The sequence below is a fragment of the Oncorhynchus clarkii genome, chromosome 17 (assembly GCF_045791955.1).
Source record: "Oncorhynchus clarkii lewisi isolate Uvic-CL-2024 chromosome 17, UVic_Ocla_1.0, whole genome shotgun sequence".
In the NCBI taxonomy this organism is placed as follows: Eukaryota; Metazoa; Chordata; class Actinopteri; order Salmoniformes; family Salmonidae; genus Oncorhynchus; species Oncorhynchus clarkii.
Genome location: NC_092163.1, coordinates 54,904,462 through 54,924,148, shown reverse-complemented (window position 1 = coordinate 54,924,148; position 19,687 = coordinate 54,904,462). Strand labels below are relative to the sequence as shown.

At 43.5% G+C, this 19,687-nt stretch overlaps 1 protein-coding gene across 1 annotated transcript; it reads left to right on the top strand.

The window, feature by feature from the left end:
- The first annotated feature begins 15,927 nt into the window (after positions 1–15,927).
- On the top strand, positions 15,928–18,351 carry LOC139369838 (small nuclear ribonucleoprotein E). The gene is made up of 5 exons (XM_071109118.1): positions 15,928–16,126; positions 16,679–16,705; positions 16,850–16,912; positions 17,034–17,112; positions 18,104–18,351. The coding sequence occupies exons 1-5, from the start codon at positions 16,073–16,075 to the stop codon at positions 18,157–18,159; spliced, it is 279 nt and encodes a 92-aa protein (XP_070965219.1). The 5' UTR covers positions 15,928–16,072; the 3' UTR covers positions 18,160–18,351.
- The last annotated feature ends 1,336 nt before the right edge of the window (positions 18,352–19,687 follow it).

Here is a 19,687-nt window from a genome sequence, read left to right as displayed (position 1 = left end):
AGATCCTCTCAAGCTCTGTCAGGTTGGATGGAGAGCGTCGCTGCACAGCTATTTTCAGGTGTCCCCAGAGATGTTTGATCGGGTTCAACTCCGGGCTCAGGCTGGGCCACTTAAGGACATTCAGAGACTTGTCTCGAAGCCACTCACCTCTGTCATCATGAAGTGCTTTGAGAGACTAGTCAAGGATCATATCACCTCTACACTACCTGTCACCCTAGACCCACTTCAATTTGCTTACCGCCCCAATAGATCCACAGACGATGCTATCGCCATCACTCTGCACAGTGCACTCTGCACTATCCCATCTAGATAAGAGGTAATACCTATGTAAGAATGCTGTTTACTGACTATACAGTAGCTCTGCATTCAACACCATAGTACCCTCCAAGCTCATCATTAAGTTGAAGGCCCTGGGTCTGAACCCCGCTCTGTGCAACTGGGTCCTGGATTTCCTGACGGGCCGCCCCAGATGGTGAAGGTAGGAAACACCTCCACTCCGCTGATCCTCAACACTGGGGCCCCACAAGGGTGTGTGCTCAGCACCCTCCTGTACCCCCTGTTCATCCATGACTGCGTGGCCAAGCACGCCTCCAACTCAATCATCAAGTTTGCAGACGGCACAACAGTAGTAGGCTGGATTACCAACATTGACGATACACCCTACAGGGAGGAGGTAAGGACTCTGGGAGTGTGGTGCCTGGAAACAACCTATCACTCAACGTCAACAAAACAAAAGAGATGATCGTGGACTTCAGGAAACAGCAGAGGGTGCACCCCCTTATCTCATCGACGGGACTGCAGTGGAGAAAGTGGAAAGCTTCAAATTCCTGGCCGTACACATCACTGACAAACTGAAATGTACCACCCACACAGAAAGTGTGGTGAAGAAGGCGTAACAGAGCCACTTCAACCTCAGGAGGCTAAAGAAATGTGTCTTGTCACCTAAAACCCTGACAAACTTTTACAGATGCACAATTGAAAGCATCCTGTCAGGCTGTATCACCGCCTGGTACGGCAACTGCACCGCCCGCAACTGTAAGGCTCTCTAGAGCAGGGCTGCCCAACCCTCTTCCTGGAGGTTTTTAACAATTTAACACACCTGATTCTACTGGCCGTACACATAATTAGCTGCTCAACAAGACCTTAACTAGCTGAATCAGATATGCTAAATTAGGGTTGGACTGAAAACCTACAGGACATTAGATCTCCATGAAAAGGGTTGGGCAGCCTTGCTCTAGAGCAGGGGTGTCAAAGTCAAATGGACGGAGGGCCAAACTAAAAAAATCAGCTACAAGACGAGGGCCGGACTGTTCGAATGTTCATTGAAAAATTTTTAAATGACGCATATAGTCTAGTGAACCTAATTGAACCTACTGAAAACCTAACAAATATATTACAATATGATCAGATAAATAAAGCAATATTTTCTTATGGCTCTGTCAGTAATCTTTAATTTTCAACAGACACAAAAGACAAATTTCCTTTATATAAATATCCCCATAACATGAACATTAAATGAAAGAAACCGGTATTCAAGGCACCATCAGTAGACTATATTTTCTATTTTAGCAAAAGTGGGCTAAATTTACTTCAAAGAAAAAACAATAATAGCAATTTTCTATCATCCACTCAACTGAAATATTTTTAAAATATAATTGGATTGAAATACAAAAAAATAAAGTGCAAAAATCTATTAATCAAAAACAACACTTTGTTTAAGGAGAAGTAACATGCAGTGAAAACAAATATTAAATTTTAACTTTTAAACTTGAACTGAGTAAAAACTCTAAATATGTGATTGCACAGTAATGTTCACTTGTTTGAGGTTGAGGGTGATACTTGGTGGTGTCCCATCTTTTCCACAAGTTCATCAATGTTCGGGGTAAGGCTCTGAGCTGAAGAAATCCTCAGAATTGAGTGGAGGTGTTCAGCAGTAAGTCGACTTCTGTGTGATGTTTTGTTCAGGTTCATCAAAGAAAACAGTTGTTCACACAGGTATGTGCTGCCAAACATAGACAACGTTTGAGCAGCCTGGATGCGCAGCTGGGGCATTGTGCCGGGGAGGAAACGGGCGAACTCCGCAGCACCCACTGCCGCATATTTTGCCCTCAGTGCATCATTGCATTGGAGGTCAATCAACTCCATTTGGAGGTTTGGTGGTGAGCTTTCCACGTCAACAGCAAATGGGTTACCGAGCAGTTCCAACCTGCTTTTTTGTGCTTCAAAGTCAGCAAATCGGCGTCGAAAGTCAGCGGCAAGCATACCTATTTTATCAGCCAACTGTGTGCTCGGGAACGCACTGGTAGAGAGCTTCTCTTTCATGGTCTGGCAGCTGGGAAAGTGGCTCAAATTTTCTTTCCGCATCTGCGTCTCCCACAGAGTCAGTTTGGTTTTAAATGCCTTCACTGTACTGTACATATCAGAGATGACACGATCCCGACCCTGCAGCTGCAAGTTTATTGCATTCAGATGACTCGTAATGTCACACAGAAAAGCCATTTCACACAGAAACATTTCGTCTCGGAGTTGTGTTGTGTCTTTCCCTTTGCTGTCCAAGAACAGACAAATCTCCTCACGAAGCTCGAAACATCTTTGAAGCACCTTTCCCTGGCTTAGCCATCGCACCTCTGTGTGATAAGGCAAATCACCATGCTCCGTTTCTAACTCCGTCAGAAATGCCTTGAACTGGCGGTGATTCAAACCTTTGGCTCTGATAAAGTTAACTGTGCGCGTGATGATGCTCATTACATGCTCCATTTTCAAGGCTTTACCGCACAACGCTTCCTGGTGTATGATACAATGATAAGCTGTCAGCTCACCTGTCGCGTTTTCCTCTTGCATCTTTTCCCGTATCTTCGCCACCAGTCCGCTCCTGTGTCCACACATCGCAGGTGCTCCGTCGGTTGTCAAACCCACGAGTTTTTCCCAAGGCAGCTCCATCTCATTTACACATCTTGACACCTCTTCATACAAATCATGCCCCGTAGTTGTGCCATGCATAGGACGTAAAGCCAAAAACTCCTCTGTCACGCTTAGGTTGGAGTCCACTCCGCGGATGAAAATTGACAACTGGGCAATGTCAGAAATGTCGGTGCTCTCATCCACAGCCAAGGAATATGCAATAAAATCTTTTCCCTTTTTCACAAGCTGCTCTTTTAGATTGATGGACAACTGGTCTACTCTCTCGGCAATGGTGTTTCTGCTCAGACTCACATTTAAAAAGAGTTGCCTTTTTTCTGGGCAAACTTCGTCACAAACTTTAATCATGCAGTTTTTGATGAAATCCCCCTCCGTAAATGGCCGGGCTGATTTAGCGATCTCTTCTGCCAAAATAAAACTGGCCTTGACAGCAGCCTGGCCTTGTGATTTGGCTTTTTTGAACAGAGCCTGTCGAGATTTGAGGCCTCGTTTTAATTCCTCTGCCTTTTGTAGCCTTTGTTCCATGTCCATATTCTTGTTTTTGTCCGCGTGTTTCGTTTCATAATGTCGTCTCAGATTATACTCTTTCAGTACCGCCACACTTTCTCCACACAGAAGACACACAGGTTTTCCAGCTACCTTCGTGAACATATACTCCGACTCCCACCTTGTTTGAAACCCCCGGTTCTCAGTATCCACCTTCCGTTTTGCCATTTTTGATGGGTATCTGAAAGTTAATTTTACTGTGATGCTGACGACTGCTGTGCCAATAAATATTGAAATGAAGCAGCCTACTGCTCGGTGCGTCACCTTTGCATTGTGGGAAATGTAGTATTGGTGCGTGTAAAAGATCTGCGGGCTGCCGGCTTGCTGCGGGCCGGTTCTAATAATAAATCAAGATCATCCCAGGGGCCGTAAAAAACCTTCTTGCGGGCCGGATGTGGCCCGCGGGCCTTGACTCTGACATATGTGCTCTAGAGGGTGGTGTGGTCTGCCCAACTCATTACCAGGGCGAGTAACCAGGGGCAAACTACCCGCCCTCCAGGACACCTACAGCACCCGATGTCACAGTAAGGCCAAAAAGATCATCAAGGATATCAACCACCCGAGCCACTGCCTGTTCACCCAGTTATCATCCAGAAGGTGAGGTCAGTACAGGTGCATCAAAGCAGGGACCGAGAGAATGAAAAACATTTTGTATCTCAAAGCCATCAGACTGTTAAACAGCCATCACTAACACATTAGAGGCTGCTGCCTATAGGCATAGACTAGAAAACACTGGCCACTTTAAGGAATGGAACACTAGTCACTTAATAATGTTTACATATCTGGAATTACTCATCTCATATGTATATACTGTATTCTATACTATTCTACTGTATCTTACTCCGTTCCACTCTGACATCGCTCGTCCATATGTATATAGTCTTAATTCATTCCTACTTAGATTTGTGTATATTGGCTAAATGTTGTGAAATGTGTTAGATATTACTTGCTAAATACTACTGCACTGTCGGAGCTAGAAGCACAAGCATGTCCCTACACCCGCAATAACATCTGCTAATGCTAATCACGTGTATGTGACCAATTAAAGTTGATTTGATTTGCACATTGCTCCGTTCATATTTGCCTCGGTCCTGACTAGTCTCCCAGTCCCTGCTGCTGAAAAACATCCCCACAGCATGATGCTGATACCACCGTGCTTCACCATAGGGATCATGTCAGGTTCCACCAGACATGATGCTTGGCATTCATGCCAAAGAGTTCAATCTTACTTTAATCAGACCAGAGAATCCTGTTTCCCATGGTCTGAGAGTTGTTTAGGTGCCCTTTGGCAAACTCCAAGCGGGCTGTCATGTGCCTTATTACAGAGAAGAGGCTTCTGTCCACTCTACCATAAAGGTCTGATTGGTGGAGTGCTGCAGAGATGGTTGTCCTTCTGGAAGGTTCTCCCATCTCCACAGATGAACTCTGGAGCTTTATCAGAGTGACCCTCGGGTTCTTGGTCATCTCCCTGACAAAGGCCCTTCTCCCCCGATTGATCAGTTTGGCCGGGCGGACAGCTCTAGGAAGAGTCTTGGTGGTTCCAAACTTCTTCAATTTAAGAATAATATAATCCACTATGTTCTTGGGGACCTTCAATGCTGCAGAACGTTTTTGGTATCCTTCCCCAGATCTGTGCCTCGACACAATCCTGTGTTGGAGCTCTATGGAAAATTCCTTCGATCTAAAGGCTTGGTTTTTGCTCTGACATGCACTGTCAACTGTGGGACTTTATATAGACAGGGGTGTGCCTTTCCAAATCATGTCCAATTAATTCAATTTACCACAGGTGAACTCCAATCAAGTTCTAGAAACATCTCAAGAATGATCAATGGAAACAGGATGCACCTGAGCTCAATTTTGAGTCTCATAGCAAAGGGTCTGAATACTTATGTAAATGTGATATTTCAGGGGTTTTTTTATATACATTTGCAAAAAATCTAAAAACCTGTTTTTGCTTTGTCATTATGTGGTATTGTGTGCAGATAGATGGGGGGGGGAATGATTTAATGCATTTTAGAATAAAAGTGTAACCTAACAACATGTGGAAAAAGTCATAGGGTTATGAATACTCTCCGCATGCACTGTATTATACTGTATATACACTAAACGCTTGTTGTCACTTTTATCCTAATTGTTTGATATTTTTTTGTGGTCTACTTAAAGGATTGCTTTAGATCATGAGTAATTATTTTTCCTATTGCCAGTATTTAGTTTCTTTTCCATGGTATTTCTATATCCTGAGATTTTAGATTATTCTTAAAATATTTTTTTCAATGGGAGCATTACGTTTTCAGTGTTGGTGAGGTATATCAGGAGATCATCTGCCAATAAGTTTATTTGAGTTTATATTCATTTTTACCATTACTGATACCTGTTACGTTTGGATCTTGTCTAATTCTTTCTGCAAGAGATTCGATTGCCAGTGCAAACAGGAGTGGGGAGAGAATACATCCCTGTCTTGTGCCCCTTTCTAAAGCAATAATGTATTATTATCAGATAATGTATTATTTCTGTATATTTTTGCTTTAAGACATTTTATACAATATTTTTATGAAATGTATTACACTACATGCCCAAAAGTATGTGGACACCGGCTCGTCGAACATCTCATTCCAAAATCATGGGCATTCATATGGACTTTGCTGCTATTACAGCCTCCACTCTTCTGGGAAGGCTTTCCACTAGATGTTGGAACATTGCTGAGGGGTCTTGCTTCAATTCAGCGACAAGATCATTAAAGAGGTCGGGCACTGATGGCCGATTAGGCCTGGCTCTCAGCCGGTATTCCAATTCATCCCAATGGTGTTTGATGGGTTTGAGGTCAGGGCTCTGTGCAGGCCAGTCTATGATCCAAGCCACAGACCACATTAAGCCTGACAAGCAGAGTCCTCCATCCCTCCACACACATGGAAACATGTGCTGCTACTCCTACAGATATGTTGTGCAGCTTGGTTTTATTTGGTCCTAATAGAATAAAGTAGTGATTAACTAATCTGTGTTGCCTTGGCCTCCACTTAAACTTAAGCTCTACACTCAGAATCCATCAGAAGAGCCACGCCTTGGCCTAAACTTAAGCTCTACACTGTAAAAAATAAACCCTACCGCTGCCACTCCTGTGGAAAGGGCTTCAGACAGGCAGGAGAGCTGAAGGTCCACACAGGAGAGAAGTCCTACAAGTGTTCTGAGTGTGGGAAAATGTTCATCTCGCCACTACACTCAGAATCCATCAGAAGATCCACACAGGAGAGAAGTCCTACAAGTGTTCTGAGTGTGGGAAAATGTTCATCTCGCCACTACACTCAGAATCCATCAGAAGATCCACACAGGAGAGAAGTCCTACAAGTGTTCTGAGTGTGGGAAAATGTTCATCTCGCCACTACACTCAGAATCCATCAGAAGATCCACACAGGAGAGAAGTCCTACAAGTGTTCTGAGTGTGGGAAAATGTTAATCTCGCCACTACACTCAGAATCCATCAGAAGATCCAGGCAGGAGAGAAGTCCTACAAGTGTTCTGAGTGTGGGAAAATGTTCATCTCGCCACTACACTCAGAATCCATCAGAAGATCCACGCAGGAGAGAAGTCCTACAAGTGTTCTGAGTGTGGGAAAATGTTCATCTCGCCACTACACTCAGAATCCATCAGAAGATCCACACAGGAGAGAAGCCCTATTGCTGCGAGGTCTGTAGGAAATTCTTCACTCAGAAGGTTCACCTCAACGTGCACATGAAGGTCCATGTAAAGGCCAAATAGTGAGGATATAGAGAGAGGAGTAAGGGATAGACTGCTTTTCAGGTCAATAGCATAAACTATTCTGACGTGGCGTCACTCCTACGCAGCGCTCGTTCCTCTGTTTAAAGATATTGTGTGAGACTGATTCCCTTCTCCTGATTTTTTTTATTATAATTATACTCAAAGAACATTTGCTATGTGAAAATGTGTGGTAAGTGTTAATCTCCAATGCTTCAAACCAGTGGCGATTTTAGCATGTAAATCTTGGCCCAAAAAAACTAAAGTAGGCTGCATTGCTAGCAAAGCCACTACACTACACAACACAACACTGAACAATACATGAATTGCACTATAACAGTGACAAAAGGTGCCCACAAACTGTTAGGACCTACATAAAGCTGTCCCAAAAGCAGTCTCAACACCGTACCACTGCTACAACTGGCTATCAGCGGAGCCTTGTTTGGCAGCGAAACAGTTCATTCAGCTTAATATACTGCCTTTTAAAAAACATAGCTGATATGGCTGACTTGCTTAAACAAATGTGGTTTCTACTGACAATTGAGATGTACTAACTATGGCATAAGGGGACAACAAGCAGATAAGAGGCAATCAGTAATTTCTATGAAGACATCAATGAGCGAGCTCGGTCGGACGTAGTCAATTTAAGTTCAGCATCTTTGTAATGTACAGCAACATAATTCAGAACATGTGCCGTTCTTACAGTGTTCTCCATGTACACCAAGTCAGAACCATAGGATAAATAAAGGGCTCATACAGTATAAGCAGACAATGAAATCTCTTAAAATATTTGATGATTACATTTCTCTAAAACAGGTTATAGGCTACATGTGCACCACCAAGTCAGAAAAGTAGGTGAAATTAAGAGGTGAAAATAGACCAAATTATTAGGGTGAGGCACATGGGCTACTAACAGCTTACTACACAACATACACTTAATATTACTTTCTTAGCTACAGTATATATATCTCCCTGGTATATTACATAATTTATGCAGCAGCATACAAGACATTTTTGGACTCACCTTGTGCTGTGCTCACTTGAACAGGAAGGTGGCGCGGATGTCCTTCGTGTGACGAATTTTGTCATCAAACTTTGTCATCAAAGTCTGGCATTCACTGGCTTTATGGTGTTTTCAAGACAACTGGGAACTCAAACAAAAAAAGGGTTGATTCATGATGACATCAGTGATCTTCAGGTCGTATCTCTAGAAAGAGTCCCAAGTTCTGAATGTACAATTCCGAGTTGGATGAAAGTTCAAAACGTATATTCCCAATTGTAGCTCGTTTTTCCAGAGTTCCCAGTTGTCTTGAACTCACTGAAGTCAAATTTTGCAGTTCTGAGTTAACTTGTTTTGAGCGCGGCACAAATTCAAATTTGTGACAGCATGGCCAATGTTGAATGTTTATCATTTTAAATTAGGAAATGAGACCCTTAATCTTAGACTTGGGACCACACAGTCACTGCACTGAATAGCAGGATAATTATTGGTTTGCAATGCTTGCAGTTAGCCACTGATTCCTTACAAATCACTCATTGTTGAATTTGCGATTTCCAACTTGTGTAATGTTTATGTCCAATGGTCGATGAGCACCGATACGTTTTATCTATAATTTCTCTTAATTATTTTTCTTCATATGTCAAGGAATAAAAAGGATTTGCCAGTAGATTGTCAACTTGATTCACGATGATGACTGCTAGCTAAGATTTGAAAGTATGATGTTGACATGATCAGTCCAATCTGTAGATATGTGATTTAATGTAATTTTATCTGTCTCCAATGACCTTGAGCCTTCTTGGATGGGCACTTCTAATGTAACTCTATGGCAGCACCCAAGGTGTTTGAATTTTCTAGCTCCACCCTTAGACTTGGAGGTGACTTAGTGTCCCCATGAGTGACAGAACACTGAGTAAATCACAGCGCAACGCTCCGTATTTTCTGCTGGCTTGCCCCATCACAGAAAGCACCGAGCTAGGCTGAAACACTTGCATTTTGGAGCTGCCTTACTCAATAAACAAAAGAGACCATGTTTGTATGCAGCTTTAACTCAGTGATATCAGTTTGCAAACAATGTAAAAATGTCAAAATAACATGCAAAACAGGACAGACCCCCCAAAATGTTTTATTTTAGGCTCTGTCCCACCTGCACTGAATGGCCAGTTGCTACTGCTTACATTAATTTGGGATCCTAGGCCGAAAGCAGACATTTTGCCAATCATTAATAGACAGGACAAAACACATATCACAGAGACAATGATAAACAGCTGCCTCTGATTGAGAACCAATCTAGGCAACCATAGACATAAAAACACCTAGACTGGAAAAAACCCCATAAACATACAAAAACCCTAGACAGGCCAAAAACACATATATCACCCTCGTCACACCCTGACCCAACCAAAATAATAAAGAAAACAAAGATAACTAAGGTCAGGGCCTGACACTGATGGCAGCCCATTCTTGCATAATCAATGCTTGGAGTTTGTCAGAATTTGTGGGGTTTTGTTTGTCCACCTGCCTCTTGAGGATTGACCACAAGTTCTCAATGGGATTCAGATCTGGGGAGTTTCCTGGCCATGGACCCAAAATATTTATGTTTTGTTCCCTGAACCACTTAGTTATCACTTTTGCCTTATGGCAAGGTGCTCCATCATGCTGGAAAAGGCATTGTTCGTCACCAAACTGTTCCTGGATGGTTGGGAGAAGTTGCTCTCTGAGGATGTGTTGGTACCATTCTTTATTTACGGCTGTGTTCTTAGGCAAAATTGTGTGCCCACTCCCTTGGCTGAGAAGCAACCCCACACATCAATGGTCTCAGGATGCTTTACTGTTGGCATGACACATGACTGATGGTAGCTGTCACCTTGTCTTCTCCGAACAAGCTTTTTTCCGTATGCCCCAAACAATTGGAAACGGGATTCATCAGAGAAACTGACTTTACCCCAGTCCTCAGCAGTCCAATCCCTGTACCTTTTGCAGAATATCAGTCTGTCCCTGATGTTTTTCCTGGAGAGAAGTGGCTTCTTTGCTGCCCATCTTGACACCAGGCCATCCTCCAAAAGACTTTGCCTCACTGTGCGTGCAGATGCACTAACACCTGCCTGCTGCCATTCCTGAGCAAGCTGAATTAACTTTAGGAGACGGTCCTGGCACTTGCTGGACCTTCTTCACAACAATTGAACTGCTCTCCTTGAAGTTATTGATGATCCAATAAATGGTTGATTTAGATGCAATCTTACTGGCAGCAATATCGTTGCCTATAAAGCCCTTTTTGTGCAAAGCAATGATGATGGCACGTGTTTCCTTGCAGTTATGTCACGACTTTGGCCGAAGTCGATGCCTCTCCTTGTTCGGGTGGTGTTCGGCGGTCGACGTCACCGGTCTTCTAGCCATCGCCGATCCATTTGTAATTTTCCAGTTGTTTTGTCTTGTTTTCCCACACACCCGGTTTTCATTTTCCAATTACTGGGCATGTATTTAACCCTCTGTTTCCCCCATGTCTTTGTGTGTGATTGTTATTTGTTCAGGTCGGTATGTTCCGGCTGGTTTGTACCGGGTGCTGTTTATCACCCATGCTTTGTGGCAACCGTTCTTTTTGCACTTTGTAAATTGTTTACTTTGTGCTGTTGAGTAAAGTGCGTTGTTTCACTCATCTCTGCTCTCCTGCGCCTGACTTTATACACCAGCTACACCCACCATCCTGACAAGTTAACCATGGCTGACAGAAGAAGAACAATGATTCCAAGCATCACCCTCCTTTTGAAGCTTCCAGTCTGTTATTCAAATTCAATCAGCATGACAGAGTGATCTCCAGCCTTGTCCTCGTCAACACTCACACCTGTGTTAAGGAGAAAATCACTGACATGATGTCAACTGGTCCTTTTGTGGCTGGGCTGAAATGCAGTAGAAATGTTTTTGGGGGATTCAGTTCATTTGCATGACAAAGAGGGACTTTGCAATTAATTGCAATTCATCTGATCACTCGTCATTCTGGAGTATATGCAAATTGCCATTATACAAACTGAGGGAGCAGACTTTGTGAAAATTAATATTTGTGTCATTCTCCAAACTTTTGGCCATGACTGTATTGAAGTGTCACTGAATAATAAGGAATGTAAGATCTTGGTCTGTACCAGTGTTTTCAATAGGAAGTTATTTTCACCCACAATCTTACACAAGTGGCAATACATTACCCCACTCTACTCCATGCTGATCATTCATTTACACAGGAGAAGTAATGCATAGTGGGAAACGTACTGCAGCGTCCCCCATTAACACGATTCTGTCTGGAGAAGCCCCTGACTGCAGTGTGCAGTTCGGGGCAGGGCTCAATGTGGGCGGTCAAACGTCGGGGCGTCGGGGCCGGGCTCAATGTGGGCGGAGTCAAACGCGTTTAACCAGAACCCTTCCCGTCTCCTTCAAGGTCAACCAAGTTGAGGTAAACGTCCTCCCCAATTGTTGTAGTAGCTACTATCTTGTCTCGTCGCTACAACTCCTGTACGGGCTTGGGAGAGACGAAGGTTGAAAGTCATGCGTCCTCCGATACACAACCCAACCAGCCGTACTGCTTCTTAACACAGCGCGCATCCAACCCGGAAGCCAGCCGCACCAATGTGTCGGAGGGTACACCGTGCACCTGGCGCACTGCGCCCGGCCCGCCACAGGAGTCGCTGGTGCGCGATGAGACAAGGACATCCCTACCGACCAAGCCCTCCCTAATCCGGACGACGCTAGGCCAATTGTGCGTCGCCCCACGGACCTCCCGGTCGCGGCCGGTTACGACAGAGCCTGGGCGCGAACCCAGGGACTCTGATGGCACAGCTGGCGCTGCAGTACAGTGCCCTTAACCACTGCGCCAAATGAAAGCCAATCTTAATCGAACCTAATGGATAAAAATGGATAATGGATAAAAATATAAACCATGGAAGTAAGTGAGACTGTCATTATGCATAATGTACTTTGTAATATTAATGTTATAACAATGCAGTGGTATGTTTATATATGACCAACTACGACACCGATGTTAGCATAGCGTTAATTAGCACCCATTTGCACGTGAGCTAGCTAATTGCTCACAATTGGGGAATCTTATTTGGACAAATTTGCCTACTTGAGCAGTAAGCCTCGGTTTACATGTACAGTTATGTAATCGATTTGATCATTGATTTTCTTCTGTGTTTCTTCAATGTCTGCCTTGTTGTGTTTGGCTGGCTCTAAATGTGTATCGTTGATGCCATTCCCTTAGTTACACATAGCGAGTCTACACAGCCTGCACATAGTATATACAATAATGAAATCCCCTGGTCCCAACATTAACTCAGCAAAAAAAGAAACGTCCCTTTTTCAGGAACCTGTCTTTCAAAGATAATTCGTAAAAATCCAAATAACTTCACAGATCTTCATTGTTAAGGTTTTAAACACTGTTTCCCATGCTTGTTCAATGAACCATAAACAATTAATGAACATGCACCGGTCGTTAAGACACTAACAGCTTACAGACGGCAGGCAATTAAGTTCACAGTTATGAAAACTTAGGACACTAAAGAGGCCTTTCTACTGACTCTGAAAAACACCAAAAGAAAGAATCCCAGGATCCCTGCTCATTTTCTTGAACGTGCCTTAGGCATGCTGCAAGGAGGCATGAGGATTGCAAATGTGGCCAGGGCAATAAATTGTAATGTCTGTACTGTGAGACGCCTAAGACAGCGCTACAGGGAGACTGGACGGACAGCTGATATCCTCGCAGTGGCAGACCACATGTAACAACACCTGCACAGCATCGGTACATCCGAACATCACATCTGCAGGACAGGTACAGGATGGCAACAACAACTGCCCGAGTTACACCAGGAACGCACAATCCCTCCATCAGTGCTCAGACTGTCCGCAATAGGCTGAGAGAGGCTGACCTGTTGTAAGGCGCGTCCTCACCAGACATTACTGGCAACAACATCGCCTATGGGCACAAACCCACCGTCACTGGACCAGACAGGACTGGGAAAAAAAAGTGCTCTTCACTGACGAGTCGCGGTTTTGTCTCACCAGGGGTGATGGTCGGATTCGCGTTTATCGTCGAAGGAATGAGCGTTACACCGAGACCTGTACTCTGGAGCGGGATTGATTTGGAGGTGGAGGGTCCGTCATGGTCTGGGGCGGTGTGTCACAGCATCATCGGACTGAGCTTGTTGTCATTGCAGGCAATCTCAACGCTGTGCTTTACAGAGAAGACATCCTCCTCCCTCATGTGGTACCCTTCCTGCAGGCTCATCCTGAGATGACCCTCCAGCATGACAATGCCACCAGCCATACTGCTCGTTCTGTGCGTGATTTCCTGCAAGACAGGAATGTCAGTGTTCTGCCATGGCCAGCGAAGAGCCCGGATCTCAATCCCATTGAGCATGTCCAGGACTTGTTGGATCGGAGGGTGAGGGCTAGGGCCATTCCCCCCAGAAATGTCCGGGAACTTGCAGGTGCCTTGGTGGAAGAGTGGGGTTACATCTCAACACAAGAACTGCCAAATCTGGTGCAGTCCATGAGGAGGAGATGCACTGCAGTACTTAATGCAGCTGGTGGCCACACCAGATACTGACTATTACTTTTGATTTTGACCCCCCCTTTGTTGAGGGACACATTCAATTTTGGTATTGTTATTATTATTTACTATGATCATTATTGTTGTTATCATAACTATCAAACTTAACAACCTATTATTTCTTAACTTACAGTACGCTCTATACATTGAAATGGAAGCACAGTGTGATTTCCCTGAGGTATGTATAAATTATTAAATTCTCATCACTAATGGATATAATGTTTTTTGGGATCCTCATCCGATTGTGTGATTTTCTTTTTCAAAGGAAAACATGCAGCACATTAGGCGATGGTGGTGCCTAGTTCTCCTGCAGAACTTTCTCATGCCGTAAGTCTTGAACATTATAAAAACTTGTAATTTGCATCCTTAAAATCACATGTTTCACTGTAGCCAGACTGACCTGAATATATGTTCATATTGAATGTATGTCACTCACTAAGGTCTGAAGAAGAGGTTGAAAGATCGAAAAAGGCAGCGAAAACAAAAACACACTTCAGGTAGGAGGTGTCATAAGATGAGTGGTATAGTCTAAAACCAATGTTTAAAGACTTACCCCCCCCCCCCCTTTCTCATATGATGAGTGGTATAGTCTAAAACCAATGTATAAAGACTTACCCCCCCCCCTCTCATATGATGAGTGGTATAGTCTAAAACCAATGTATAAAGACTTACCCCCCCCCCCCTCATATGATGAGTGGTATAGTCTAAAACCAATGTATAAAGACTTACCCCCCCCCCCTCTCATATGATGAGTGGTATAGTCTTAAACCAATGTTTAAAGACTTACCCCACCCCCCCTCTCATATGATGAGTGGTATAGTCTTAAACCAATGTTTAAAGACTTACCCCACCCCCCCTCTCATATGATGAGTGGTATAGTCTTAAACCAGTGTTTAAAGACTTTTGTTTGCATGGTGGTATTGTGAAAATGGGGTGTAATTTGTCTTGATCACCCAATGAGGCACTACTCTTAATATTTATTCTTCCTTTTTCTTCAAGGAAGCAGATGTTCTTCTCAGGGACAGCGTAGAGGCAGCAAGGTGGTGCGAACACCAAACATTTAAAGGCACCATTTCCCTCCCAGGTGTAATTGGGATGGACGGGGAAGACCGTATTACAACTCTTAAAGAACTACGGTTGTATGATGGCCTGGATGAAGAGGAACATATTCTCCTCAAGGAACCATTCATGTTCTCATTCCAGTTAGAGAGATGAGATGTTCCATGTGGAGGCAGTTGACAAGAAAATGACTGTCTGCCTCTTCTGAGGAGCAGGAGTGAAGCCATTTTTGAGGAGTGGTCAAACCATGTTTTTGTCTACTGTGTAAATTGTGTTATGTTGTTTAGTAAAGATGACGTAGAAGTCACCCGAGTCTCTGATCTCTGTACTGGAGCTGGTATAACTCAATGTACAAAACACATTCAGCTTGTCAGTATGTCTATATGGTATAGTCTGTCTCCATTCTCATGAGGAAAGTAAATAGCATTATAAATCAGGATAGGTAGTAACAATGTATGTATGTATATGTATATATATTCTCAATGAAATAATATAATCAAGTTATAATATTTATCAACACAATTTTAACAGTACATGACATAATTATGTTGTTCACTGCAACAATATCAGTAGCTTGTCTCAAATATAGTATCAAGCAAAAAGTGTTACAACACATCTGCCGGACCACTTTATATAATATTTCTTATGATCTTCAAAAATGAAATACTTTTGTATTCAATGTGTCTTAAGCAAACGTGTGTTGTTTTTATTCAGTGTGTGACTGAAACCTCAGATGGACAAAAGTGGGTGGGGTCAAACGATTGACTCCGCCCACATTGAGCACCGCTCCGAACTGCACAGTGCAGTCAGAGGTACTGTCTGTCTGTGTCTGGTAGGGAATCTGCAGTAACTACCTCCCGCCCACATTGAGCACTGCCCCGAACTGCACAATGCAGTCAGAGGTTCTGTCTGTCTGGAATATGCAGTAACTACCTTCCGCCCACATTGAGCCCTGCTCCGAACTGTGCAGTGCAGTCAGAGGTACTGTCTGTCTATCTGTCTGTCTGTGGGGAATCTGCAGTAATGACCTCCCGCCCATAGGGGCACTGCAGCACAATCACTCTGCTTGTGCACGCGGAAGGCCTAGAGCGCGCCATTGAAGAGAACTCCAACGTGATTATTTCAATTTCGCTGTCGGACTGCGACTGAAATGTTTTGCTAAAAAAAAGGTTTTTAGACAACTAAGCGTTAAACCGAAAAGGAGGATGGCGTACAGAGGACAAGGGCAGAAGGTCCAGAAGGTTATGGTGCAGCCAATCGTATCCTTTTATCATGAAATACTCTGTGCAGTATTGTGTTGTAACGTTAGCCTGCTATTTTGCTCTGACTTGTGTCTGAATCACTGTAGCTAAGTTTGCAGTGTAATCATAACTAGCTAGTGGTACGTAGCTAGCTAAGTTAACAGTGTAATCATAACTAGCTAGTGGTACGTAGCTAGCAGTGTAATCATAACTAGCTAGTGGTACGTAGCTAGCTAAGTTAGCAGGGTGATCATAACTAGCTAATGGTACGTAGCTAGCTAAGTTAGCAGGGTGATCATAACTAGCTAGTGGTACGTAGCTAGCTAAGTTAGCAGGGTGATCATAACTAGCTAGTGGTACGTAGCTAGCTAAGTTACTAATTAATGAGCCGTTGCTATTAATACACATGGACCTTTAGAGTTTCAGCAAGGAACTGAAACACTATGGTCGGGTATGTAGCTAACTTAAATTAACTATTGAGATAGTAATGTTGCAAATGGCCAGAAAAACCTGTGTAGCCAGTTAAGCAATATGTTTGTAGTTTCCTTGACCCTCCCCTCTGTCCACCAGAACCTTATTTTCAGGTATCTACAGAACGTAAGTATTACATTTTTATACGATTTTCTTCATTTCAGTCACATGATTTGATATTCGTGGTTGTAAATAGACCTCGTACTTTCATAATACGTTACCTAGCGAGCGATCTCTCAAATGTATTCAAAGCCTCTCTTCTCCTTGCAGCGTTCTCGGATACAGGTGTGGCTGTATGAACAAGTGAACATGCGGATAGAGGGCTGCATCATCGTAAGTCCTCTTCCTCCTGTGTTTCCTCCCTTATTCTACTTGGCCAAGGCTCCTGAAACTATATCTTGGCTGCTGATGCCTAGCTGTGTAGTTGAAGCAAGCACATCTCTCCCTCTTTCAGGGCTTTGACGAGTACATGAACCTGGTTCTGGATGACGCTGAGGAGGTCCACATGAAGACCAAGAACAGGAAGCCCCTGGGTAAGTCAGTTTTTCATTCTGGCTTTCTTACCTCACATTTCTCAGTGTCTGTAACTGTGTATTACGTGTTGATTTGTACAGGACATTTCAGTAATAAGACTTGCAGGTTATTGTCCACATTCCACAATATCAGTTTGTCTGGGACTAGCCTCGGAGCCCGAGGCTCTCTCTCACATTCTGTTTGAAAGCTGGGGGAAGTACTCCTGAGGAAGATGATAAAAAAAAGGGGTGATACAGTGGGGCAAAAACTTATTTAGTCAGCCACCAATTGTGGAAGTTCTCCCAAATACTTATTTTCCACCATAATTTGCAAATAAATTCCTAAAAAATCCTACAATGTGATTTTCTGGATTTTTTTTCCCCATCTCATTTTGTCTGTCATAGTTGAAGTGTACCTATGATGAAAATTACAGCCGCCTCTCATCTTTTTAAGTGGGAGAACTTCCACAATTGGTGGCTGACTAAATACGTTTTTGCCCCACTGTATCACCCCTTTTTCCAGATGGAAACTACTGATGTGTTACTACTTATTAAACCAATCAAATGTTTTGCATGGGTGGAGGTCCAAACAGAGGTGTTTTTGAACATTTGTCTGACTTGCAAAAAGCTAGCTCGCATAAGATATAAAATTAGCACAGGATAGGCTACCAAAACGTTGTCTGACACGATAGGAAAAGAGACACGGACCAAACAAGGAAATGCAAGGACGTAAAACAAGGAAATGCCTCTTCCGGTGGGGAGCATCTTGAAGAAAACACTTCAAAACGGATGCCTCTTGTGGCCTAATGCCATCAAATTGATAAAGGCCACTCCAGTTGACTAAGTCTGTAGTTTCTCATTCGTTGTCGATGATTAGTCATCTTTTCTTTGTCGGCAGTCTGAACAAGTGTCTCCTACTGCTGAAGTGTCAGTTACTCTAGACTGATCACCCATCTCTATCTCCACCTATCCTCCACCTCTCTCAATCCCTCCCTACATCTCTCTCTCTCAGGGAGGATCATGCTGAAAGGTGATAACATCACCTTACTACAGAGTGTTGCCACTTAACTCAACAGGACAACATCCATCTACAGCCAGCAGACAGATTTGTGGCTGTTTTTCCCATTCTATTTTGTAATGTTTTTCTTCTTTTTTTTTTTGCAAACAATGTTGAAGCTCGATGGTGTTTGGTACATGAATAATGTAATTTTCCATTTATTAATGTTTCCTCCTCTGAAATAAATTGAGTTTTGTTTCTTAGTGGTTCTCATTTCAATAATGAAATATGTATTTCCAACCAATTCCTCTTTATTATCCCAAAGGGAACATAGCGAGCAGGGATCATATACGCATCACTTATTATTCTGTTGACCTGTATTCCTTCTGTTAATTGCAAAAGCCAACAAATAGAAAACCGTTGATTTGAGTGTTACTTGGTTTCATTTGGCTACAAATTCAATTGAATCATGCTGCTAGATACATTTTATTTGCAAGTAATATTGACCATCATACTGGCATCCACTTTTATGGTCTTGGGTTAATACTGTGAGGATCCACCAGATGGCGATATGCGCTGTGTACTGTGCAACTCATGAGAAATGTGGACATATTTTCAGCAGGGATTCTATACTAAATTTTATTTGCATCCAGGAAACATTGCCTGCGACATTTCAGATACAAGACTGCTGACTGCAGAGTACCATTTACGTCAATCAACATTTCCACACATCTTACCATAAGTGGCCATAATATTTCATACGGTATTAATAGAGCATTATATAAAGCAGGATTGGCCATTTCACTGTTGGGTACAATATACCTGTAACATGATGATCGGAGTCAGCGAGGCCAGCCTTGAGTTTGCAGTTAACAATAGTATTAATAACATACAACACTAGGCCGGCTGGCTATCTGGGGGAAGTGTGATGGAAACGAGCAGCCGAGGACAGACGGGAGTTCACAAGTGGGAGAAGGAGCAAGGAGCTTCAGCAGCGAGGGCTGAGGTGTCGCCTTACTGGTCAGGAGCCCTGCGCCTCATCTTAAAAGGAAGGGGTGCCACAGCTTGTGGCAACATGCGTCGCTCATCAGGCATCGTTGTCAAGTGCCAGATGACTCTTTGTGCTATGAGGGGAGGAATGGGCTGACTCTCAATGCCACACGCCTCCCACACATTCTTAAGTCAGGCTGAGAACAGTGAGGCTCTACAGACGTTGGCAGTTGACTGTCACAGTGGTGCAGTTCAAGCAAACAAGTTTTACTTGAGGATTTCTGTATGCTGTAAGCCAATTTAAATGATTTTGGTGGCCTTTCAGCCATAGAAAGCTTTACCAGACACACACTCATACGTAACATAGCATGCGTAACATACAATGACATAACATAGTCCTCCATAGGAGTGTTAGTGCCAACTCCCCTTCTCATCCCTCTCTGTCTCCCCACTTCCAGACAAAGGACACAGTGCACGGGTCAGATGCCCCCCCCCCCCCTCCAGAGACTATTTCCCCTCCTTAGACCACTCCCTAAGCCACCTGACCCCTCTCCTACCTTGGCTTGGCTCAGCAAGGTGTGGGTCTGTATCCTGCCTACCTCCCTGCCT

Coding starts and splice junctions, on each gene's coding strand:
- LOC139369838 (XM_071109118.1), top strand. CDS start 16,073: ATGGCGTACAGAGGACAAGGGCAGAAGGTCCAGAAGGTTATGGTGCAG. Junction 16,127..16,678: donor AGGTTATGGTGCAGCCAATC/GTATCCTTTTAT, acceptor TCTGTCCACCAG/AACCTTATTTTCAGGTATCT. Junction 16,706..16,849: donor TTTTCAGGTATCTACAGAAC/GTAAGTATTACA, acceptor TTCTCCTTGCAG/CGTTCTCGGATACAGGTGTG.